This window comes from Arvicola amphibius, chromosome 2 (genome assembly GCF_903992535.2).
Source record: "Arvicola amphibius chromosome 2, mArvAmp1.2, whole genome shotgun sequence".
Taxonomy (NCBI): domain Eukaryota; kingdom Metazoa; phylum Chordata; class Mammalia; order Rodentia; family Cricetidae; genus Arvicola; species Arvicola amphibius.
Window position 1 is genome coordinate 176,603,606 of NC_052048.2, and position 25,865 is coordinate 176,629,470.

General features: G+C 50.5%; 1 protein-coding gene across 5 annotated transcripts; it reads left to right on the forward strand.

Moving 5' to 3' along the window:
* Window positions 1-15,482: 15,482 nt before the first annotated feature.
* Window positions 15,483-25,861, forward strand: Irf5 (interferon regulatory factor 5). 5 transcript variants are annotated; one of them, XM_038318016.1, is made up of 10 exons: window positions 16,153-16,200; window positions 16,505-16,609; window positions 19,905-20,110; window positions 22,335-22,524; window positions 23,060-23,124; window positions 23,618-23,651; window positions 23,833-24,093; window positions 24,269-24,661; window positions 24,750-24,868; window positions 25,063-25,861. In XM_038318016.1, exons 2-10 carry the CDS (start codon window positions 16,513-16,515, stop codon window positions 25,309-25,311), a joined length of 1,614 nt encoding a protein of 537 aa, XP_038173944.1. In that variant the 5' UTR covers window positions 16,153-16,200; window positions 16,505-16,512; the 3' UTR covers window positions 25,312-25,861. The 5 variants fall into 5 exon arrangements, with proteins under 5 accessions (XP_038173946.1, XP_038173945.1, XP_038173944.1 ...); XM_038318018.1 differs by lacking the exons at window positions 16,153-16,200; window positions 16,505-16,609 and adding an exon at window positions 15,483-15,542; XM_038318017.1 differs by lacking the exon at window positions 16,505-16,609 and having other exon boundaries at window positions 16,146-16,200.
* The last annotated feature ends 4 nt before the right edge of the window (window positions 25,862-25,865 follow it).

A 25,865-nucleotide genomic window follows, 5' to 3' on the forward strand; every position in this document is an offset into this window, starting at 1 on the left:
ACACAGCAAAGGGAAAGCCAGAGCCAGTGAAGCCAAGAGAACCAGGAACTAGCAGCTCTCATCCAACCCTGAAAGTAATGAGAGCGAGTGAGAGACAGACAGACAGACAGACAGACAGAAACAGATACTGAGAAAGAGAGAGAGAGAGAGAGAGAGAGAGAGAGAGAGAGAGAGGGAGAGAAAGAGACTGACAGAGGAAGAGAGAGAGAGGAGAGAGAAGAAGAAAAAGAAGAGAGAGAGAGAGAGAGAGAGAGAGAGAGAGAGGAGAGAGAGAGAGAGGTGTTCAGGCACGTGCACGCCACACCAGTGTGGACCAGGAGGGCAATCGCAGCAGGTTTCTCCCTCCACTGTGGACCCAATTCAGAAGATCAGGCTTGCGCTGTAAGCATTTGACCTGCTAAGCCATTTTACCAGTCCACGGTAGCCAGTTTTCCTTCTCTTTGGCCCTAACTTCTAATCACCCTCCTCAGAAACTTTTTGTGCAGATGAAAATATTAATTCCCAATCTGGCTGTGGTGGCACATGCCTTTAATCCCAGCACTCTCAAGGGGATCTCTGTGAGTATGAGGCCAGCCTGGTCTACATAGTGAGTTTCAAAACAGCCAGGGCTACACAGAGAAACCCTGTCTCAAAAACAAAACAAAAAGCCAAACCAAACCAAACCAAACCAAACCAAAATCCCTGGTACAAATACCTATCTTTTCTCATGATCTCTAAGCTGTACCCCAACAATACAGGGAGGAGTGCCTCTGCCCCCATTTCACCCATGAAGCAGATGAGAGAGCCAGGTTCAAAGTCTTACTGAGCATCAGCCATGGAGCCTGCACTAAATGCCAGGTCCCTAGCATGTGAACCCCCACACACACACTTCCTCACAGAACTGTGCCTAGCCCTGCCCCTCATCTTCTGAGAGATCTTGGTAGATGCCAAAACTGGATAATGCTCAGACAAAAAAACCAAACACACACACACACACACACACACACACACACACACACACACACACACATATATATATATATATATATATATATATCCGGGTGGGGAAGCACGCCTTTAATCCCAGCGCTTGGTAGGCAGAGGCAGGTGAATCCCAGTGAGTTCGAGGCCAGCTTGGTCTACAAGAGCTAGTTCCAGGACAGCTAGGACTGTTACACAGGGAAACCCTGTCTAAAAACAACCAAAAAAAAAAAAAAAAAAAAAAAGCCAAACAGTTTAAAATTAGTCTTGAGTTTTGGTATGACTCAGTTTCCCCAAATGGTTATCTCTGTTAGTTATACATGATTTATTCTGTTAAGCCAGCATTTATAAGTGTTGGCTTGAGTTGATTCAGGTATTTTAATAACCTTAAATCATCAGATATATATCTTCTTTCATCCCATCCCCTCATATAACTTTATCTTTCTCTAACTTGGCTTTAAGGTTTTTGGTTTTCTTTTTATCTTTCCTTTTCCATTTTAAAAAACTTCAGTCATTTTGTATTTTACTATACAAAATGTTTTCTACTCTAAACTTTTCTTCCCCCCCTTTTCTAAAAAGTATAACCTCATATTATCTCCTTCTCAACCTCTCTTTCTCTACATACACACACACACACACCTATGCACTGTTTCTTCGTTATAATTAATTTTGAGATTTATTTACTTATTTACTTTTATTTTGTGTGTAGGGGTGTTTTAACTGCACGTAATGTCTGTGCACTGTGTGTGCGCCCTGTGCTCTCAAAGGCCAGAAGGGGGCGCTGAATCCCTTGGAACTGGAGTTACAGATGCTTGTGGCCTGCCTTATGGATGTTGGGAATGGAAGAGCAGCCAGTTCTAACGGATGAGCCGTCTCTCCAGCCTCTACGGTGTCTTTCTTATCTCATTTCTCAAAACAAAAGCTGAATCCAAGTTGCACCCATGGCGACGCATTGTGGCATATTAAGAGTACCTGCGGGGCTGGAGAGATGGCTCAGTGGTTAAGAGCATTGCCTGCTCTTCCAAAGGTCCTGAGTTCAATTCCTGGCAACCACATTGTGGCTCACAACCATAGGTAATGAGGTCTGGTGCCCTCTTCTGGCCTGCAGACATACACAGGCAGAACATTGCATACATAATAAATAAATACCTGCCCATTTGCATTATTAAGTACCAAGCCTTTTTTTTTCCCTGATGCAAGTCGTGGGCAAGTCTCCTTATTGCTTGGATTTTTACAGTGCCCCGTTTTTCTTGTCTCCCCGGTGATCTCACAGCATCTGATATACAGAGGATGTTTTACATTCTAGCAAGAGCCTGTGACGGTATCAGTGACCTTGATTAGTGAACAGTCTTTGCAAGCAAGAAAAAGCAGAAAAGACAGTGCACAAAGATTCCCCAAATCTCTACACATTAACCAGTAACTGCAGAACTGCAGGCGCACGGGCACAGATTCCCTTGTCATCCCAGCTGTTGACGTGTAGGCGCCCGGGTGTCGTGGGTGTCATCACTTGCTCCACTTCCAGTGTTGCCGTCGTCCTATAAGTCCCCTTTCATTTTTCATAAGAATCAGTCCTTCAAAACAAATATGGCATCGCTTGGTGCCTACTTATGCCCATTATGTGCTGTACGGTCGGAGAAATATTCTAGAATGGCCATCTTTTCATTTCGAATGAATGGATTTATTAAGTATACAGATTGATAAACAAATGGATAGAAAACGCCCAGTGGAAATCAGCCGGGGAAGTCCTGTTGAGGCACTCAGCTGGAGTTCCCAATAGAAGGGGCTCTGAGCAGAGCAGAGTGTCCCCACGGGAACACAGTGTCCCTTCACGCGAGGCTTCCAACTGAAACAACAAAGGACAGCAGGAAGGCACCGGCAACTCAGACACTTGCCGAGGACACCGCTGGAGAATTTGAGGCGGTCAGCTGGAGCCCATCATTGACTTTCCTCTTATGGATGAGCTTCCCATGGCTGAACTATCCTCTTCTTTTCCCAGTCCAGGTTTCAGGGCCACTGGCTTGGACTCCAGGATCACTGCCAAGTTCCAGGATGTCTGCTCAATCCGTGCTCCTGCCAGTCACTGCTCACAGGACAGGGCAGTTAGGACTGTTCTTCTTTGTCCCCTAGAACCTGTTGGGATTTTAGAAGTGTGGTTGGTTTTTGCTTTGTTTTACTTTTGTGAGAGAACAATGAGGTTATGCCGGACTCACCTTCCAGCCAGCCATGGTGGGTGGGCACATCATAGAGGTGGCTGTGACCACCAAGCCCTGGGTTCTGAAGCTAGAGGCAAGCTTCACCACATCAGGTGGTCAGTCAGCAGAGTGCCTGTTCCCAAGCAGGCCTTCTGTCTGTCTGTCATCTGTCTGTCTGTCATATGTCTGTCTGTCTGTCTGTCTGTCATCTGTCTGTCTGTCATCTGTCTGTCTCTTTTTAAATAGTTGTTCATGCCTGGCAGTGGTGGTGCACGCCTTTAATCCCAGCACTCGGGAGGCAGAGGCAGGCGGATCTCCGTGAGTTCGGGGCCAGCCTGGTCTACAAGAGCTAGTTCCAGGACAGGCATCAAAAACTACAGAGAAACCCTGTCTTGAAGATCCAAATAAATAGCCGGGCGGTGGTGGCGCACGCCTTTAATCCCAGCACTTGGAGGCAGAGGCAGGCGGATCTCTGTGAGTTCGAGACCAGCTTGGTCTACAAGAGCTAGCTCCAGGACAGGCTCTAAAGCTGCAGAGAAACCCTGTCTCGAAAAAAAAAAAAAACAAAGATCTAAATAAATAAACAAATAAATAGCTGTTCATTGGTTGGTGGGGACAGGTGTGTACCACAGGATGCACACGGAGGTCAGTTCCCTCATCTCGCTGTCTTCCCAGTCTCTTCTGATTTGCTTTTCCCAGGGACTGGCACCGGAGATCCGTCGGAGTTCAGATCTGTTAACGACTAAGACACGGCTGCCTGCAGAGATCCTCTCCCCTCGCTCCACTCTCTTCTTCTATCCCTCAGGCCCTCCACCTTCTGCACTGCCTTTGGTGCTAGGAGATATGACCTGTGTCTGGGCTGTGCAATAGTGCGGCCACGTGACGCTCTGGAGTGCCCTTAATAGGCTACTGCGCCAAGGGTCTCTATCTTACACTGTGGTTAAGTGATGACAGAACAAATAGCCATATCATCTAGTGGCACGTATTTTAACCACAAGGCAACTTGTGTGCGTTCACAAAATTATCAGGGTAGTTTACGACCGTAGCTTTGCCGCTGTGGCTCTCCCCAGCTCTCTGACATCACTTATGTCTCTGTTGAGGATTTTGGCTGACCCTCCGGCAGGGGGCTGGGTGAACTCCTTAAAGGTCTTTGCCCCTCTGCTCCTCCCTGCATGGGACCTTTGCTCTCATTGCTCCTAAGCCCAAAGATGAAGTTAGAGACCCTGAAACTCAGTGGTCCCTAACCCGGAACGACTGGCTGGAGCCTCAGAAGTCAGACCTGAAGGAAGACATGCTCACTGGGGTTTAACAGACTTTTCCAAATAAGTGTAAGTAGTTAGTTGTCTTAGCATTGGCCATGTGTTATTAATGACTCTCAAGTTACATCTCAAATGGTTGCTAAGCAGTTTTTCTCCTTCTCCTTCTCTTTTGATGAGAGACACATGAAGTGACTCTAGAGATGCCTTGAGGGAATTATGGCCTAATAAAGTAAAGGCAGAATCCACGAGAGTTGTTTAAGGGATTTTGGATATGTCTTTTCCTTGTAAATGGGAGGTTTTGGTGAGGTTCTTAGAGAACTGTAGGCTCATGACCAGGAAGGGAGACAGCCTCAAGTAGTTGCTAACTGTGTTGGAATTCTCTGCTGGCAGAGACTTCACCTGGATTGCAGGTTGGGGGTCTCCTTGCTCCTTCTCATTTCCCCAGGGTTTTCCTAGGCTTCCTATCCTGTCTCATAAACAGCAGTTCCAGTTTCTTTGATGTTTCATATCTTATACAGAGACGGTTGTGTCACCCACAGGCAAGGACAGTTTTCTTTTCCTTCCTGGTTTGTGTGTGTTTTAAGCCCTTTCCAAATCTTGCCATATTAACTAAGACTTCTAGGACAGAGCTGACAGGAAGTGGAGAAAGTCAACTTCAGACTCCATTGTCATCTTAGCGAGAGCTTTTAACTTTCTTAATGAGCTCACTATGGAGACCAGGCTAGACCCTAACTTGCCTCCAGCCTTCTGCCTCTGCCCCATGAGTGCTGGGGTTATAGGCCTGTCTGCGCCACCATGCTGATGAGTGGAAGGTGCTGTGGCCCTGACATGCATAGCCTCAAACCCCTACTTTCTCCAACTCGAGCCTTGCCCCCACCTCTCTACAACGTTCCCTGGAGATCAAACCTGAAGCATACGTGCTCTGGGGGCACATTTGAGATTCAAGCATAATGGTTATTTTTTCAGTGATTTCCTTAGTGTCTACCCATGGACAGTGCACTATACTACATTCCTGTCCCCTCTAGGAAGCTGTCCATAGAGCACACCTCAGAAAGTGGGACTGAGGCACTGAGATGCTCAGGTTAGTACCGCAGGAGCTATAGCCTTGGTGAGATTTCACAGAGCTTCACAGCTCTAGGATTGTGCGAGGAAAGACAGCGTCAACGGCTTAGAAATACGAGCGTCGAATCAGCAACGCTGCTGACAGGTTCCCCTGGTGACCACCCCACTACCTGCTCTCCTGTGCCTCAACATGTGCCAGAATGAACTCCTGAACTGTCCAACAAGGGCCTTAGCGCCAACAAGGTTATCTGAGCAGGGCACCTCCTTTTCCGAGCGTTTAAAACCCAGGACCTCCTGCTGGGACATGCAGGAGGCAGACCATGGCGTCCCAATGTGGGGAGCATAGGGATAAAGGGGTTCTTGAAGGATCTTAAGGGGCTCTGACTTTTTTTTTAGATTTATTTATTTATTATGTATACAACATTCTGCCTTTAGGTATGCCCACACGCCAGAGGAGGGCTCCAGATCTCATTACAGATGGTTGTGAGCCACCATATGGTTGCTGGGGATTGAACTCAGGACCTCTGGAAGAGCAGACAGTGCTCTTAGCCACTGAGCCATCTCTCCAGCCCGGGCTCTGACTTCTTTATTCATCACGGACTGTCCTCTAACCCTCAGCCAGGCCCCCACCCCTCATTTCAGCGATGCTCAGCTTCCTGGCATGCTAAATTCAGTAACAAGAGTTGCTACCTGCCAAGGTCTGCTTCAAGGCAGAGGAAGAAGACCCAAGGAAGAGACCCCTGAGGAGGAAGGAGATCAGACTTGGGCCGTTGGCCTCCGTTCTGTTCCTCACCCTCCCTCCCAGTCAGAGGGCTGTCCCTCAGACCTCAAAGCTTTGCCGCCTTCTGTAGTGAGTCTAGAAGTGTGGCTCACAAGCTGAGCAGGACGGTGTCCGGCCGTGTGAAAGGCAGAGAATACTCCTGTACACCCCTGCAGGTGCCTATGGCTGCACCAGGCCAACTCTGGCCTGCCAGGGGCAGGAGGCAAGTCACCAACTGCCACCATCCCTGCCTCCGTGGCAGCCTGAAAATATGTGTGGTCATTCTCTGCTCCTCCCACCAGGAGGCGCGCGTGGAGGAATTCAACAGATGTGCACAGTGTGCTAACCACAGACCCTAGTTCTGTGCACAGCTGTCCCTCCCATCTCCTGAGAAACAGACACCTAGCCGAGTCCCAGAAACTTAGCCTGTGTCCCCGAGCAGCCCAGATGGAGAAGGCAGTTCTCAGGGACACATCCCTTGAGGAGGTGTCTGGGAAGGGCTTGCAGGTTCCCCAGAGCCTGGCAGGGGTTCTGTGATGGCTTACCTTCATTGTTAACTTAGCTGGGCTTAGAATCACCAGGAAACATACCTCCGGGTGTGCTTATGGAGGTGTTTGCAGAAAGACTTAACCAGAGAGGGAAGATCTGTCCCCAGTATGGGTGTCGTCATCCTGTGTGCAGTATTATATAAAAAAAAAAAAAAAGGGGTGGGGGAAATGGGAGTGCTACGTCCTGCCTGTGGATGCCATGAGATTTCAGCCACTATGCCCTCCCCATCGTGATGCCTGAACCCCCAAACCATCACATATTTGGTCATAGCAGCTAGAAAGCAACTAACACAGGCATCTGATCCCACCCAGTCTGACCCCTTCTCACGTCCACAATGTGTGTAAGGCCCAGAGTGAGGTCTCAGAAAATTGTCCCTAATATCCCGGAAGAATGGGAACCCTGGGAATCTGCTCACCTCAGACCCTCCTCACACATCTGCCGCATTTCCATCGACGAATTCACCATCCATTCCGGACTCCCAGCTGCACAAAGCTAACATCTTTGGCTGTTCCTGGGGTGAAGGTGGGGGCAGCAATGGGTCCTCAAGTGTTCTCCCATGTGGCTTCGGTCTTTCTATCTGCCATCCCGTCCCGTGCCATCCTCCTGTCTTTTCCTGCCTTACTCCTACCCAGACAGAATCCAACCTACAGTGCCAGATTCCCTGTAGGCTCTGGGTCTAGTTCATAAGAGACATTTGCTGCAGTCAAGAACGCAAGAGAGTAGACCCCATTTGTTGTACCCAACTTCTGAGAGCAGCTTTTCCGAGGGAGGCCTGGCTCTCCACGGATGGGACTTCCAAAATGCCTTTTGTTTTCCTGGCCATGCCTTGATGGATGTTCCCTTCACAAAACCTTTGTTCAATATCACCCATGTCCTTCTGGGACCTCAACTGCCGTGCCTGTCAGCTAAAGCTACTACATGAGGGTGGACCTGGGTCTCTGGAGCATCCAGGAGTCCTGGGAATCCTTGGGTGTAGACAAAGCTGACCTTGAACTACCGATCATTTTGTCTTTCTCTCATGAATGCTGCGATTACAAGAGTGTGCCATATAGCCTGACAAATTTCTTAATTTTTGCTTTAATCATTGTAGTTTAGTTGCAATATTTGCCCAGCATGCATGATGACCTGGGTTTGATCCCCAGAACCAGGTATGGTGGCACATATCTGTGACATCAGCATGCACAAGGCAGGTGTTTGAGGCCAGCCTGGTCTACACGAAACCCTGTTTCAATACGTAGTTTTAGTTTTACTTATAGTCGAGTTCACCCTTTGTCGATTACAGTTCTGAGGATTTTTTTCTTCAAGACAGGGTATCTTTGTGTCCTGGAACTCACTCTGTAGACCAGGCTGACCTTGAACTCACAGAGATCTGCCTGCCTCTGCCTCCTGAGTTTTTTTTCTTTGTTTGTTTGTTTTTGTTTTTTGTTTTGTTTTGTTTTGTTGTTGTTGTTGTTGTTGTTTGGATTTTTCGAGACAGGGTTTCTCTGTAGCTTTAGAGCCTGTCCTGGAGCTAGCTCTTGTAGACCAGGCTGGTCTCGAACTCACAGAGATCCGCCTGCCTCTGCCTACCGAGTGCTGGGATTAAAGGTGTGCGCCACCACCGCCTGGCTTTGTTTTTTTTTTTTTTTTTTCCAACAGCACAGCTATGTTAAGACATGGGAACCTGCTGGGCAGTGTTGGTGCACGCCTTTAATCCCAGCACTTGGGAGGCAGAGACAGGGGATCTTAGTGAGTTCGAAGCCAGCATGGACTACAAAGTGAGTCTAGGACAGCCAGAACTGTTACACAGAGAAACCCTGTCTCAAACAAACAAGACACGGGAACCACGCCAGTCACTTCGGACTATCCCCTTGAGACCAACCAATTCCATATTCCCTGGGTTTCTTTTTGTTTCTATGGTTTCTCAAGGGTCTCTTTCTAGCTAAGGCCGCTCACTTTCCTGCTTTCCACAGCATCTCAAGGGCACAAAGCCACCTCTGGTGCACAGACAATATTGGATCCCAAATGGGGGGAAGGAGGCTGCCTTCCTCTGCCCTCTCTCTTGCTATAACTGGCTCAGGGAAAGGAAAGGAGAGCAAAAGTTGGGAGCGGGCATGTCTCAGGGGCAGCCTGTCATGGGGGTCAGGAAGCTCCAGGCTGTCAGAGTATGGGGATCTTCATGTCCCCTTGGTTTCGCCTCCTCTAAAGTTATAACCAGTGTGGTAGTTTGAATGAAAATGGTCCCATAGGCCCATATGGAGTAGCACTATTAGGAGGTGTGGCTTTGTTGGAGGAAGTGTGTCACTGAGAGTGGGCTTTGGGGTTTCGGATGCCCAAACCAGGCCCAGTGTTATCCTCTCTTCTTGCGGCCTACTGATCCAGATGTAGCACTCTCGGCTCCTCCTCCAGCACTATGTCAGCTTCATGTCGCCATGCTTCCTGTCCTGATGACAACGGACCTAACCTCTGAGCTGTAAGTCAGCCCCAATTAAATGTTTTCCTTTATGAATTGCCACGGTCACAGTGTCCCCTCACAGCAGTAAAACCCATACTAAGGTAGCCAGGATGGGCAGTCCCTAAAGCAGCTGAGAAGCAACGGAACGTAGGGCGTGCCCTATGGCACAGCTGCTCTTGTGTTTATTCCTGTCGCCTGCACTGAGTGCAAGGCCCTGGGCCTGCCTCATCTTTATCCCGAGTGGTGCATTTTATTGCTGACAGTGTATCGAGTCCACTTTATCAATGAGAACACTGAGATACAGTGAGACTGCACGGAAAGCTAAGGCCAAGCAGCTAGCATCACCTGTCTGCATGGGAGAAGACATGGTGCAGCTGGCGTCAGGTCCCAGTGTCTCATTGTCTTGTTGCTATATGCCTACGGGTAGGCCACCTCCTCTTGCTGAGTCTCAGTGTCTTCAGGTGAAGAGCAAGCAGACCCTGCTCTGTGCATGTGAATGAAATATGGTCTCGGGTTTAGGGCAGCCAGATGTGTGAATTATTCTTGTAGGCTGAGTTGTGCCCCCTTTCCCTGCATTCGTATGTTGAAGTTCTACCGTCTAGAACCTCAGAATGTGACCGTCTTTGAAGCAGGGTCACTGCACATGTAGTTAGTTAAGTTTAAGTCAGTAGAGGCTCCTTACTTCACAACAACTGGTGCCTATGAAAGGGGACATTTTGGGAGCTGAGGGTTAGCTCAGTGGTACATCTTGTGCCTATCACCTTGTGGTTATCATGCACAAGGCTCGAGTGTGAGCCCAAGCACTGCAAAAGGGGGCACAGTTAGGTGCAGAGGCATGTCTGTTGACAGAGAGGATGCCTTGACTTTGAAGATGAAGGCAAAGATCCGGGTGACATTCCTACAAACAGGGGGTCATCCGAGACAGTAGTGAGAACACACAGGACAAGGTGGGGAATTTAGCTCAGCGGTGTATAGCTAGTCCAGGTCCTGGGCTTTTGTTCCCAAAACTATTTTTAAAAAAGGATATAAAGTGACGTCAGTAGGTATAAATACTTGCTGCGTAAGCATGAGGACCTGAAATAGAAATCCCAGCACACACCTGGGGAGTGAGCCCGAGGACCTGATTGGGGTGCCTGGAAGTCAAGCTCGAAGGACAGAACGAGATCCTGAAAGATGTCCTCTGACTACGAGAGCACCGCATTATGCCCTTCGCCGTGTCCACTTCACACACTCACACACTTGCACACACTCACACACTTGCACACACACACTTGCACACACATTCATACGTGTACTCACATACACACTCACACACACTTATACACACATGTACACACTCACACATACACATTCATACGTGTACTCACTCACACACTCACACACACATTCACACATACACATGTTCACACACACGTTTAACACACATAACTATAGTATGTGTGTTTATTTACTTTATAGTAAATAAACTTCCAAAATTATTTTAGCTGGGTGCATACCTTTAATCCCAGCACTGGGGAGGCAGAGGCAGGTGAATCTGTGTGAGTTTGAGGCCAGCCTGGTCTACAGAGCAAGTTCCAGAACAGCCAGGGCTACACAAAAAAACCCTGTCTCTAAATAAATAAATACACACATGTACATAAGTACATAAATAGTTTTTGTTTTTATTTTTGTTTTTATTTTTGTTTTGTTTTTCTAGACAGAGAACTCACTCTGTAGACCAGGCTGGTCTCAAGCTCACAGAAACCCTCTTGCTCTGCCTCCCTAGTATTAAAGACATGTACCACTACCACTGGGTAATAAAATTCAACCCCCACCTCATACAGAGAGAAGTAAATTGAGGAGGGTTCTGAAATTTGTGAAGTTAATTAGCAAGGAAGGAGCTCAGTTCACTTCTTTGGTAAATGGAGGCACAAATGGCACCCACTGTCTAGCGACTGCCTGCGATTAAACAATTAAAGATGTCAGAGGGCTTAACCTGTGCAAGGCATATGTTAAGATCTCATTAGTGTAATCTTATATCTGTCTGACTCCAAAGGGTTAAAATGTCACTTATGGTTTAGTTGACTTCAAAACCCAGCATCTGAAGTCAGCAGTAGTCCTCGTTCCCCTGGTGAGGATATGGTTGGGAGTGGAGGGGAGGTGGTAGGGTCATCCCTGCTTCTGTGTGGTTTAGGATAGGCTGCTGTGTGCAGGGGTCCCCACTTCTATCCTGTTTCTTGGCTCACCCTGAACCTCAGAACTGCCTCAGGCACCCGGGATGGAGCAAACTTGCCCTGTGCCTAGTCCGGGTCCCTCCTATAATCTGCCACCTCACAGCAAAACTTGGGCAGCTGGTACAGAGGAAGAGGCCTGAGCAGGGGCCTCTTCTCCCCTGCATCCCCATCTCAGAAATGGCTCCTGGTCAAGCCACCCGGGCACGCCAGCACCTCTGTATCTTTGAAGGAGCTGTTGAGGAGAAGGAGGCCGGGAAAACAAGGAAGGAGTTCTCCCTACTCTCTAGGCCCTTCAGCTCCTTCATGGTCCATTGTACCCAGCTCCATGGTTTGGCTGGGCATCAGGGTCTTGGCTTAGAAAACTGAAAAAAAAAACCTGAGGATGCAGGACACCGGCCTTCACAGAGCTCAACTTTAGGTCCACTCTGGTGAGAACTGGCACCCTCTTCTTCCCTGTAAGCACCAAAGAAAGGAGAGGGCCCTGACCTGCAAGCTCCCACCCCCAGGGCTGTTATCTCCCAGTTTCCTACTTTCTTCACTCTGAGGAGATCCTCAGCTGGTTCTGTGGGGCCCACCCATTCCCATTGTAGTAGTCCCAGAAGGCCGACTTCCTCCTTCCCCTTTTCCTCCTTGCCAGGTACCTGCTTCATGAGGACACAGTGTGTCCTCTAGATGGGCGGCAACAGGGAGGCCCTGTCCCTTCAATGACAGAGTCCAGCAATGGGGAGGGAAGTTGTTTGGGGCAATGCTTATGCTGAGTTTAGCAGATTCTAAGCCCGAAGTGCAGGGAGTCTGGGAGGGGTGGCCATCTAACCCAGTAGAGTCTGGGTGCCTTTATAAACAGGCCAGAGGTGAGGAGGGTGCTGACACTAAGTGACCCAAGGAAGGGCAGCCGGAGAGGAGTCCCAGAGGAAAGTGGGGCACCTTTGTCACAGCCATTAAAGGGAATACTGAGAAGCCCCTGGATGTAGGGGTTTAAATAAGAGATCAGGAAATGCTGGAGCTGGGGAGGGAGCCTTCCTGAAGGCCTAGGGCCAATTTGAGCTGGCAAGCCCAAGGTCCAAGGGAAAAAGTCAAAATGGAGTTCATTCAGGACATCAGCAAGAGAAGTGACCAGCAAGGGACAGAAAGGGAAGTGCCATTTCCTTTTTTAGTGAGACAGAGGAGCAGAAGAGCCAGCCCCTGCCTTGAAGTGGTGTCCACACAGCTTCCTAGGCCCCAGGTTGTGGAAGAGAGATCTGAGTGCGGGTTGGCAAAGGTGAGAACCTAAGGTCTGGAGGGGCCCATGTGACAGTTTTGACTGAATGGGGGACTTCCAAGTCACACCTCAGAAGGCTCGGAGGCAGTTAGTAAAAACAGAGAAGAACCTCTGACAGCAATGCCCACAGCACAGGTCATAAAACCATTGGAAAATTCCAAGCCAGAACAGCTGGATTACATCTGCTGCAGCTCTGAGTTCTCCACTGACCCCAAGCAAAGCTGCCTCTGGGGTGGCCCTTATCACTCGTCCCAGTCGTCCTGCCCAACAGGGGTTGAGTCTAATTGTCTCAGCCCATAGACTAGAAGAAGCTCTGGAACAGAATAGATTTGTTTGCCACTCTATCCCAGCACGGGCAAGGAGCTTGACTGGCAACCTGGCATCCTCCATCCGTGACAGGGATGGAGGGGGGCTCCAGCAGAGAAGGTGTGTCGTACAGTTCCTGGAGGGTAGATCTAGGATTGGATCCCAGTTGGACCCAGTCTGATGTCTAGTTCACTCTCAGAAGTGTGGTGTGTCTGACAATCAGGCCAGCCTGGAGACCCTGCAAAGCCTAGGCCAGAGAAAATGGGGTTCCTGTACGGGAGGTGTTGGGCAGCAAAGGCAGTGGGCCCCTCTGAGGCCCTACCTAAAGTGGGCTGCCCTCCAGGTGCTGGAGTCCCTTTAGCCTCTCCTGGTGCGTCTGTCGCCTTCTGTCACTCACACTGGGTTTCTTTCGGTTCCCTCTGGTGGCATGGCTTCCTCTAACCCCCTTGTGGCTATACCACAGCTTTGCCCAAAGCAGACGAATGCACCTCTTCTCACATGCTCAGAGGAAGTGAGTGACAGGGTCATGTCACTGGTGGGGAGTGGCCAGGGCTCTTGATAAGCCCCTGGGACTGCAAAGACCAAGACTCTCTGCACCCTCCTGGGCCCCTGACTGCACAAAGGGAACTGAGATTGGTTTCAAGCAGAAGATTGGGGCCTCACTTCCCCTTAGCTTGTGATGGTGCAAGAAATCTAGAGGACCCTTCGTTCCTGGGAGAGCTGGAGTTCTGTCCACCGAACAAGCAGCACTACCCTTCCTTCTGACACACAGGGCAGTTTTTGGCTAGGGAGCTCCTTGGCAAGAGAAGACAGGTTCTGAATGGAGCAGAGTCTGTTCAGGGCCCTGTTTATCCTCTGGCCTGCTGCCGGTGCTGTGAGCCCAGTAAAATCATCTTCCCTTCTGAAGACAAGCGGATGAGACACACCGTTGTCTCTGCCCCAGTGCTGGGCATGTGCAACCACGAATGGATCCACACATGGTTTAAATTTAAAAATGTGAAACAGAAGGAGGTGTGGCTCATTGGTAGAGTGTAAGACAGTGATTTATTCAGCAGATACAAATATATAGTTTCATTTTATCTTTTTAATTATTTTTATTTTATGTGCATTGGTGTTTTTCAGCAGGCAATGGGAAGTCACAGAGAATCATAAGCCTCCATGTGGGCGCTGGGGATAGAACCTAGGTCCTCTGAAATGACAGCAATTGTTCTTAACCGTTGAGCCATCTCTCCAGCCCCTATATTTCCATTTTATATCCAGGTCACAGTGAGATATACAAAGAGAAGGAAAAACAAAGCAAACCTACAGGGTTCTTTTTACTCACTGAAGTTTAATCCTGAAAGGCAACAGAGGTGGACAAAGAAGCCAAAATTCTAAGTCATTTAAATAACACCACTGTGTCTGTTAGCAGCTCCAGGCTCTAAAATGCAAAGAACAAAGAGCTGTCTAGAATGCATATGCTTTATTTGCTATCTAAAAGTGAATAAGGGGGTGGAGAGGAGTGGCAAGATGGCTAGGCAGGCAAAAGTGATTGCTGACAAGTCTGACAACCTTCATTCAATCCCTGGGCCCCACATGGTGAGGGAGAGAGCTGACTGACACCCCCCCCAAAGCTGTGTTCTGACCTACTAATCCTCATGCGTACTGTACCCACAGATAAGCACACAAAAGAAATTCAGGAACAATTTTAACTTAATAATTAATACAGAACATTTCTTAATTAATAATATCTTTAGGAAAAAAATATCTTTAGAGCAGGAGAGGTGGCTCAGTGTTTAAAAGCCCTTGCTACTCTTGTAGAGGACCTGGGTTCAGTTCCCAGCACCCATTGTTCACAACCGTTTGTAACTCCAGGTTCAAAGGTTCAACTCTGTTTTCTGGGTCTCTGCATGTTTATGATGCACATACATGCAGACAAAATACTCATATGCATAAAATAAAAATAAATAAATCATTAAAAAGAATCAAGATGGATACTACACCTGAAATCTCAGCTACTCCAGGAATCGGAGCCAGGAAAATTGTTTGGTTCTAGACCAGCATAGGCAGTATATCTTTTTCCTTAAAAAAAAAAAAATCCAACAAACAATCATTTTTTAAAACCATGATAGAGCAGGGCAGGTATATAGGCATGTGCAAGGTCCAGCATCAGTAACAAACAGAAAAATAAAAATTACTACAGATCATGAATGATGCAAGACAGGACTAGTCCCCAATAAGATGAATTTCACGGAAAATCAGACATTAACACCAGAAACCGGGACCTGTGAAATTGATCATCGATTGGATAAAGGCACTTGCCACCAGAGCAAGACAACCTGTGTTCAGTCCCCAGGACTCTGGGAAGCTGTCCCAACGAAACAAACCAACAAATAACACCAAACACAACAACAAACCAGAAGCTGACTCAAAGAGTAGACCCTTCCGGAAAAACCACCTAGACTCTCAGAATATGCGATGCTGACCCGAAAGTTGAAGAGCGGGAGTCAGCGAGTGAAGAATGTTCCTACACGAACAGGATGTGTGAAAGTTGAGGCCGGCAACAGCAGGTAGGCCGGTTTATGGAACCGAAAAAAAAAAAAAAAGTTCAAATGGCAAACCCACTGTGAAGGTAAGAGACAAAGAAAGAGACGGGATTGCAGCCACAGAGTGAGTCCGAGTCGGCGAGTAGGTGTATGTATGTTAAGGCTGAAAGGCTGAAGACAGACAGCGGCCCAGGGTATGTTGAAAGAGGTTTCTGAGTTCTGCAGTCTATAGCTGGGTCGCGGTGGGAAGCAGAGGACCAGGGGATTCTCAGCTTCGAAACGCCCTGGAGTGTGGCTCCATTGACGCCTGTGCACAGCGGATCTCCAGCTCCAGGAGGGCGCGGACTGGGTGGGGACCGGCTACGGGGTGTCTGGGGACCGGGTGATGGGTGACTGACTCTCCGGATTCCCGAAGGAGCCGGAGCCTTCGGTGCGGGCCGCTGAGCTGTATGCGATGTCGGCGAGGCCCTGGGCCTGGCGCCTCGCTCCTCGCGCGGGTCGGTGCAGGGGACCCGGGGTGGTTGCGTGGGACGGGGCGGGGCGCTGCCCGAGGCGGGGGCGGCACGATGCGGAAGTGCGGGGCGGACTAGGCGACCCGCTGGAGGCGCAGCTCGGGGAGGGCTCAGACCGGCCGCAGCGCCCGGCCGGGGCTCCTGGCTCCCCGCGGGCGCACCGCAGACAGGTAGGTCCAGGAGATGTGGGCTGTGCTGGGTCTCAAGCCCGGAGGGTGGTGGGAATCGTCCCCGGCTACTGCCAAGTCAACTGCTTCGCCAAGAGGGCCGGCGGGGCCGCGATTCCGCTCCTCCCCGGTGGGCGCTCATCGCAGGCAGCGCCCCGCCGACGCCAACGTCTTCAAGGCGCTCCACGCCCAGGCAGCCCTGAGTGCTGGGCTCCAGCCGCCATCGTCCCACAGGCGCGGGGAAAGCCCCGACAGGCGAGGGACGAGGAACGAATAACGAGTGCGCATCCTCCTCGCGCCTCGCCAGGGTCAAGGATGCCAAGCGCCCTCACGCGGGGCCACAGTCTGGCACCGAGGATCCCTTCTACGCACAGCCCCGTCCTTCCTCCCCGGCCACGCCTCATCTTTTCGAGTAAGTGGCTGAGGTTTCAGTCACCCTTCCCAAGGATCTTAAAGCCAAGGGCAGGAATTTGTGGAAATACAGTTTGGGGGGAGATGGTGTCAAATAGTGGCGCCGCCCCTTGACTCGTGGCTCAAAAGGGACGCCGATTTTCTTAGCAGTCAAGAAGAATGGGGGGGGGGGGCTCAATGCTTGGTCTGGTTTCTTGACGGGCTGCTCCTAAACTTAAGAGGAAACAACTTAGAATCTGAAAATGGAGGGAAAGTGTTAGCAGTATGGCCGCAGCGCAGGCCAGGCAGGTGTCTCCCAGAGCTCGTACCTAGGAGCCGGGGTGCAAGCGGAGGCTTTCCTGGCCTCCTCTTGGGTAGCAGAGCAGGGCGTCCCCAGCCAGAGTGGCCCAGGAACGAATACTAAAGCCAGAACTCTACGGTGACTTCTGGGGCCGACCCAGAGAGGAGACCCAGTGTGGGGATAAGTGAGCAGGACCAGAAAGGACGTGGGCTGGGCTGACTGAGAAGGCTGGAGAAGCTGGGGGCCCCAGGTGAGGAGTATCCGTCCCTACTTCTTAAGCTCCTGGTTTAGGACTAGGAAAGAGGTAGGAAACCACCCCATTTTAACTAAAAGCGCTGCTCCGGGGCTTTCCCTAGCACTCTGGCCTTTCCCCAACCTGCCCTGGGAGGAAGCTGAGAGAGGGTTCTTCCTGCCGCACCTGCTGCTCCAGAAAGTCAGCCTGTCTGCACTCCGAAGGGGTGGGGCCCCTGGTGTGTGGCTCACCTGGAGAGGGCGGGACTTAGGATCGTGCCTAATGCAGGTAACCCCTTGCAGGTTCCTTGAACTGGGTGTGGGGCTTAGAACCAGACAGGAGGGTTTTGAAGTTCTGCCTCTATTACTTCCGTTATGACAGGACCTCCCCCACCAGCCCTCGTAGCTCTCAGTGATCTGACAACCTAGGTGACCTCTCCTGGGACTTCAGGACCCTGGGGTGAGCTGTGGGAACTCTCCATTGCAGCTGGGATTCACGGACTGCTTCTCAGGACGCTTCTGTGCCTAATTATATGTGGGCTGCTTCCTCGAGTTTTCAGCAGTCTATACCCATCTTGAGATTTCTGCGGTTTCTCCTTTACAGGGCTGATAGCCACAGATCTGTCTCAGTCTGGGTGTTTCATCCATCTTACTCCGAACCTCCAGACCCAGGAGAAGGCAGTCATGTTTAGACACTGGACTTGGGAACTGGCAGACCCAGGGTCAGACTCAGAGCCACTTCCTAACACTGAGGTCAGAGTAACAATTTTAAAGCCTTTCTCTGAATTAAACATCATATTGGGACAGAAAGCTGCACTGGTCTCTGGCTCCCTGGTTCCTGAAGCATGGAGAGAGTCCTGGTCTTCCTATCAGAGCACCCTTGGCCAGCTACAGGCTGGACTGTGTGGGGTCTTCAGGGTAACTCGCCTGTCCTTGTGTCCGCTTTCCTGTGAGCAGAAGTGCTGGCTGCTCTAGGATCAAAGCTTCTTGAGAGCCACAAAGAAAGACGCAGGTGGTTGTCAGTAGGTCTAGAGGATGGGGTTCCAGACTCTCATGAAATTTCTCTATGCCCTCTCCCTCCATCAGCCCACAAGTCAGCCCAATGAGTCAGATTTCTGAGTTGTCCCATCAGGGCCACTTTCATTTCCCTTCGGTCAGGGTGGAGGCCGATGTAGAAAGAGGAACTAAGCCTCTGTCTTCTTGTCTTCTTAGGCTTGGGGGCAGGGCTGGGAGCCTCTCCACCCTCCTTGTCCAAAGCTGGTGCTGGCGTTACTGTTCATGGGTCACTGACAGCTGAGCTAGGCAGTGCCCTGCAGTCTGCAGAGTGACAGTCTGCTAGCCTAGATGTGGCATGTACCAGCCACAACCCAAAAGATACTGGGTGGGGAATTGCAGGGGAAACGGAGGCTCCGAGCTACAAAAGGCAAGCAAGCCCGCTCATTTTGTCCCTTAACTTGCTGAATAAGTGACTCCTTTCTAAGGAGCTGGTGGCAGGGTGGCCTCCCTCTTTCCTGCCTCTGCCTCTGGGTCCAAGAGTTCAAGACTGAGGGCGTGGCCAAAGGAAGGAGAGAACTTCCCAGAGTGAGGATGGCTAAGAGGGAGCTCTAGACTGCTGTAAATTTCCAGTTCTTTTTTAGAGGAGAGTGAGCAGGGAGAGGGGAGGGCACCAGGGTCTCATGCGTCCTGTCGCCTGCCCGGGGGCTTGCCTCCAGTGGGGAGCTGTTAGATCTTGGCTTGTACTTCCTGCCACTGTAAACACTAGAGCAGTATTTCTCAACCTGTGGGTTATGACCCCTTTGGGGATCAAATTACCCTTTCATAGGGGTCATATATCTGCATGGCAGATAATTACCTGATAATTTGTAACAGTTGCAAAATTGTAGTCATGAGGTAGCAACAAAAGTAATTTTATGGTTGGGGGTCACCACCACATGAAGGGTCGTGGCTTTGGGAAGGTTGAGAACCACTGCTCAAGAGGCTTCCTAGGCACTGAAGGAACGTGAGAAAAGGGGCAGGAACTGAAAGCTAGGACATCGATGGCTTCAGAGTGGTGTCATCGAAGCTGGCTTCCCGGTTTCATCTGAGTGGACTCATGGGATTCCTATAAGGAGGTCAAGGGGGATGAAAGCATCATTCCTGAGAGAAACTGAGGAGGAATAGCAGAGCAGCACGTGATCTTAGTCAAAAGGCCAGAAAGTGATGGCAGAGCCCTGCGGGCTGGGGATGAACTCACCCCACCCCATCCACACGGTGTGCTTCTGTCTAAAGCTGGCCTCTGTTGGAAGCCTGAGATTGGATTCTAGTTTAGAAGATTTGGTGGGGATGGGGAGGGCAGTTCAGGGGACGGAGCTGGAGTAAACTGCTGAGGGAAAGGCTAAGCAGGGATGAGAGGGATAAGGCATGGTGCCAATAGCCAACTGCAGAGAAGAGCCTGTCACCCCTTAGCCCACCTCCATGTAAGGGAGCCAGCTTTGGCTGCAGCGCGACTCCAGAGTGATCAGTGTCCTGACCAGGGACACTGGGACAACTGGGACAGTTCTCCAGTGAAGCAGCAGTTGGGTACTGAGTGCACCCTTGAAAACGGATGGTCTGTTAGGAAGGGGCCCACAGCACCCACCAGCACAGAAACCACAGGGTGAGGGAGCCTGCAACAAGAAAACCGAGGAGGCTGGGAAAACAGGCTTGACCTCAGCCTGCACTGAGCCATATCCGCAAGGCTCCATCCACGGCCTTCATGGAGCATCTTGTGTGAATCTGCTGAGGTCTGCTTTGCTTTCTTCTGCAGAGCCCTTTGCCATGAACCAGCCAGCCCCGGGGGTTCCCCCACCACCCCGCCGTGTGAGGCTGAAGCCCTGGTTGGTGGCCCAGGTGAACAGCTGCCAGTACCCAGGACTTCAGTGGGTCAACGGGGAAAGGAAACTCTTCTATATCCCCTGGCGCCATGCCACAAGGCACGGGCCCAGCCAGGATGGAGACAACACCATCTTCAAGGTAAGCCTTGGATAAGGTGCTGTCTAGACTGCTGGGGCAGCCCCCCTCCCCCAGTGGAGATCCACCATCATCTCCTGGAGGTGGTCCACTCGGCAGCTACAGTGCTCAGGGGACCCCATGCCTGGACTCGGGGACACAGGATCGCTTCTAAGCTATAGCCCAGAGCAAGGTGGACAAGGAAGGTCTCTGGGAGCCCCACCCTGTAACTCCTTGTCATGCTCCTAGCTCTTGACTCACTGTCACACAGGAGTACACGTTGAGTACACACGTGCACTAAATGAAGCCACTGACTTAGCGTTCCAACACCAAATCTTTCCATTTTGGTCTGGTTTTTGAATCAGGGTCGCTCTATATGATGCCCAGGTGGCTAGACTCTGTTGTAATCAAGGCTGGCCTTGAGCTTGTCATCCTCCTGCCTCAGCCTCTCAGGTGCTGGGATTATAAGCACATGTCACAGGTCCGACAATCTCTAACCCTGATGCCCAGCAGGCTCCCCTACAGTAGTTTTACACTAGGCTTACACACTGCAGCGACTTAAGGCTTCGGTACGGGTAGATGATAAGCAAGATTGGAATCCAGTCACATTTTTAAAATATTAAGATGTGTTTTATTTTGAGATGGTGTCTTATTATGTCGTCTTGGTTGACCTAGAACTCATTCTGTAGATTAGACTGGACTTAAACCTGTGGCAATCCTCCTGCCTCTGCCTCCAGAGTGTTGGTATTACAAGCTTGTACCATAATGCCTCTTTCTCGTCAAAGCAAGCTTTATGCTAGGGATCAAGACCAGCCTTGCTCCCACTGTGCTCACCATCTGCTACTTGGGACCTCCCCGTGCGCTATTTATTTATTATTTTATATGTCTTGAAATGTTCTTAATACCACTCAGGCTGGCTTCAAACTTGCTATGTAGCTGACTCTGGCCTTAAACTTCTGATCCTTCTGCCCTCCCCTCTGAAGTGCCCAGATGACAGATGTGTGTCAAAACAGTCAACCCATACATAGACTTTCATTTTTGCTTATTTGTTTACTTATTTGTTGGGAGTGTGTAGTTACCACAGCGTGTGTGTGGAGGTCAGAGGTCGACTTGCAAGAGCTGGCTCTCTCCTTCCAGTGTGGGTCCAGGGATCAGACTCAGTAGTCAAGCATGACAAACACAGAGGCAAATGCCTCTCTGTGTGGAACCATTTCACTGGATAAAGCCAAGCTTGGTTTATAACTGCATCTTTTCGCCCAAAATCAGGACTAGCTTTCCTGTCCAGTGCACGTCTGCCTCACTTCTTGTGACAATTGAGTGGCCGCTGGAAGGATTCGGTATGCCGCACCTAGACTCAGTGTTTGGACACTTCAGACCGTGTTAGGAAGAAGACGTAATTCCTCCTGGATTCTAGCCTTTGTTATAATGGTCGGTCTAGGTCTGGAGTTCAGAGTTAAAAATTGTTAGACCAAAGAAGTGCTGATTGTAAAAACTTTAAAATCATATATATATATATATATATATATATATATATATATATAATTTTAGCTTTTATACTTGATTCTTACCACAATCTGTGTGGATATTTCTTTTTTTTTTAAAGATTTATTTATTTATTATGTATACAACATTCCTTCCATGTATGCTTGCAGGCCAGAAGAGGGCCCCAGACCTCATTATAGATGGCAGTGAGCCACCATGTGGTTGCTGGGAATTGAACTCAGGACCTCTGGAAGAGAAGCCAGTGCTCTTAACCTCTGAGCCATCTCTCCAGCCCCCTGGATATTTCTATATTCTATATAAGTCTATCAAAATTATTATTAAAGAGAAGAAACACCTATAATCCCGATGTTACCGAATTACCATGCAAAATAAGATGAGTTTCAGGTTGAGGGTCAGTGGTAGTGAGAATGGGTTTAGTAAGTGTGAGGGTCTGTGTTCCATCTTTAACACCACGATGTCGACGACAGTGATAATTTGGCTGCTGATATAGTGACATGTTCCTTTTAGATTGTACCTGTTGGCCTTCCTAGCAGCAGCGAGTAGCACACAGACTTCATTGAGCTTGTTCCAACTCCAAGGGCTGGACAAAGCTTAGTCCTATTCACCTAACACAGACAAAGCCTTAGCAAGGCTTAGCGTGGTGGCCAAAATTCTCAGCAGTGACATCTGTAGGACAAGAGACGTGCTGGGGTCTCAGTGACAGGTACAGTTCCCTGTAATCTGCAGTCTTCTTTTTCTTCCATAGGCCTGGGCTCAAGAGACGGGGAAGTACACCGAGGGGGTGGATGAGGCTGACCCAGCCAAGTGGAAGGCCAACCTGCGCTGTGCCCTTAACAAAAGCCGTGACTTCCGTCTGTACTACGATGGCCCTCGAGACATGCCACCTCAGCCCTTCAAGATCTACGAGGTCTGCTCCAATGGCCCTGCTCCCGCAGGTACAATGCTTGGCCCTGTGTGACACCAGAAAAGCTGTGACCTCTGGGTACAAGAAAGCCCAAGGACCTTCCAGCCAAGTGCTCCAGGGTGTGCTGTGTGGGCCGTGCCAGGTCATAATCCCAGGGCTCCTACCAATATCTGGGAGTGGGGCAAGGGCTCCTGCTGCTTCCTTACCACTGCCCTTGTTCTGGGCTCTTGGCTTCAGGGGAGGCCTTGCTCTGTTGCCTCTTGATGCTGGGTCCTTTGACTCAACCACATTTGGCCAGCTTTGTGAATCATGGAACCCCAGAGAATTTTGTTCTTTTTGAGACAGGGCCTCGTGTAGCCCAGGCTAGCTGGCAAATTTGCTAACTAGCTGAGGATGACCTTGAACTCTTCATCCACCTGTCTCTACCTCCCAAGTGCTGGTATCATAGGGCCTGAATCACCAGCCAAACAGCCAACTTCTCTGGTTGTTCAGATGGAGCCACAGCCTGGCCTGGTTCCTGTTTTGTTCCTGACTCCCTGTCTTGCTCTGTCTCCCTCAACATGCAGAGTCCCAGCCCACTCCTGGAGAAGATTACACTCTTGGAGAAGAGGAGGAGGAAGAAGAGGAAGAGGTGTGTGGAGTTGAGGGCGGGCAGAGGGACTGTACTCACGGGCTCCTGCACTAAGCTAATGAGGCTGGTCCTGCTGGGATCCCTGCTGCCCTGCCCCCACTTTTAGGATTGAGTGGTCCCTTCCTCCGGAGCCCACTCTCCTTCATAGCTCTTCTTTGGGTTGTCCTTTGATGATTCTGAAGGAGAATAGAGTGCCCATCTTGCCCCTCCTAGGGCTTTGTTGCTTTACAGTGGGTCATATGTTTGCCCACCCTCCACAACAGTTAGGCTTGGTGGTTAGTTCTACCTGCAGAATGCACATTTGGAAATGGGGAAACTGGTAGTTTTCATGACCTACTGAAGATGGCAGATCCGGGACCAGCAGCTGGGTCTGGCTGCCACTGGACTGAAGCTGGGGGACTGCCCTGTTTATTGAGCACCGTTTCCTCAGCATCATATCAATTTAATAACCTGTCCTGCCTTCCCTCCTCCCTTGCCCGTGTCTTCCCTTCAGCTCCAGAGAATGTTGCCAGGCCTGAGCATCACAGGTAGGGCTGGGAGGTGGTGTGGTGGTGGTGGGGTTGTCTAGCATAAGAGGTGACAAGTATCCTAGGTAATTGGGAGGGTGCTGAGGAAGGCTGGGGGAGGCAAGGCTGGAGTTCAGGCCTGGGAGAGTTCTTAGAGGCGGCGAGGTGGCATTAACAGCCGTGTTCATCATCTCCTCTGCAGAACCCGTGCTACCCGGGCCTCCCATAGCATCCTACTCCTTACCCAAAGACGGCGGTGTCAAGTGGCCGCCTGCGCTCCAGCCATCTGTAGGGCTGGGTCCCCCAGCCCCAGATCCAAATCTCCTGGTCCCTCCCTCCGGAAATCCTGCTGACTTCCGGCAGCTTCTCCCTGAGGACCTGGATCCTGGACCGCTGGCTCCCAGCCAGCCCTCTACAGAACAACTCTTGCCTGACCTGCTGATCAGCCCCCACATGCTGCCTTGTAAGGACTCTGGTGGGCTGGGCGGGTTGGCAGGGATGGGGTAAGGGTTGACTCCGAAGGAGGATGACAAAGAAAAGCTTTTAGGCCAGTCTTCCTGGGTCAGGGGTAAACTGGGGAGGCTGCCTCAAGAGCCATGGGGCTCACAGCCTGGGTGACTTGATGCTCTGTCCCACAGTGACTGACCTGGAGATCAAGTTCCAGTACCGCGGTCGGCCACCCCGTGCCCTCACCATCAGCAACCCCCAAGGCTGTAGGCTCTTCTACAGCCAGCTAGAGGCTACCCAGGAGCAAGTGGAACTCTTTGGCCCCGTGAGCCTGGAGCAAGTGCGCTTCCCTAGCCCAGAGGACATCCCTAGTGACAAGCAGCGTTTCTATACAAACCAGCTGCTGGATGTGCTGGACCGCGGGCTCATCCTCCAGCTGCAGGGCCAGGACCTGTACGCCATCCGTCTGTGTCAGTGCAAGGTGTTCTGGAGTGGGCCCTGTGCCTTAGCCCAGGACTTACGCCCCAACCCCATCCAACGAGAAGTCAAGACAAAGCTCTTTAGCCTGGAACAGTTTCTCAACGGTGAGGTCCATTCCATGCTCCTCCTGGAGATGTCCTTCACTCAGGATAGGGTTCTAACCTCTAACTAGAGGCCTTAATCTTGATGCAGAACTCATCCTGTTCCAGAAGGGTCAGACCAACACCCCACCACCTTTTGAGATCTTCTTCTGCTTTGGTGAAGAATGGCCTGACCTCAAACCCCGAGAGAAGAAGCTCATTACTGTACAGGTGCGCCCCTGGCCAGCTCTGTGTGGGGCTGGACCCTTGGCCCAGGATAGAAGTGGGACCCTCTGGACCATGAGGACTTGGTTGCTAGGGCTGGACGAGACAGTCCACCATCTGCCTCTGGATGTCTTCATGCCCAGCTAGATTGAACAATCCTGGCACAATTCTCCATGCCCTGTCTTTCCTTTGTTCCCCAGGTGGTACCCGTTGCAGCCCGGTTGCTGCTGGAGATGTTCTCCGGGGAGCTCTCCTGGTCGGCGGACAGCATCCGGCTGCAGATCTCAAACCCAGATCTCAAAGACCACATGGTGGAGCAGTTCAAAGAGCTCCATCACATCTGGCAGTCCCAGCAGCGGTTGCAGCCCATGGCCCAGGCCCCTCCTGGGGCAGGCCTTGGTGCTGGCCAAGGGCCCTGGCCCATGCATCATCCAGTTGGCATGCAGTAACAAGGCTACAGATAGTGGCTGGCCTGGGTTTCCTGGGGCAACTGTGGAGATTGACAAGGCAATGCAGTAGCCCCAGCAGGCCTGGCTGGCTGCAGGGTTCTACTTCTGAGTCTGTTAAGAAAGAGTTGGGCCAAAGAGTTGGACATCAAAGAGAGGCCTCAGGTCACAGTCTCCCTAAAATTCTTCGATTTGAGCATTGTCTCCCGGAGATCTGTAATGTTTAGCTCTGAAGAAGTGTAGCCAGCAGCTCAGTGGGAGGGAAGGAACATCACTAGCCCGGGACCTAGATACATGGGTCCAGTTACCCCAGGGTAGCCAACTTTTATGGTTACCCCGATTCCTCTAGCAAAAAGTACCAAGGAGTGTTCATGGGTTTCTGCAGAGAATAGGCCTGATTTAGGGATTCCTAGCTTGAGCCTTTCTCATCTTCCTTCTGACAAGAACGTCACTAGACACTTGGGGCTGACAGCTGCCTTCCTCCAGAGTCTAAGAAGCTGGGGTACACAGTAGAATTTAATATATTTTTGGATTAATAAATGTTAAAAGCAGATCTG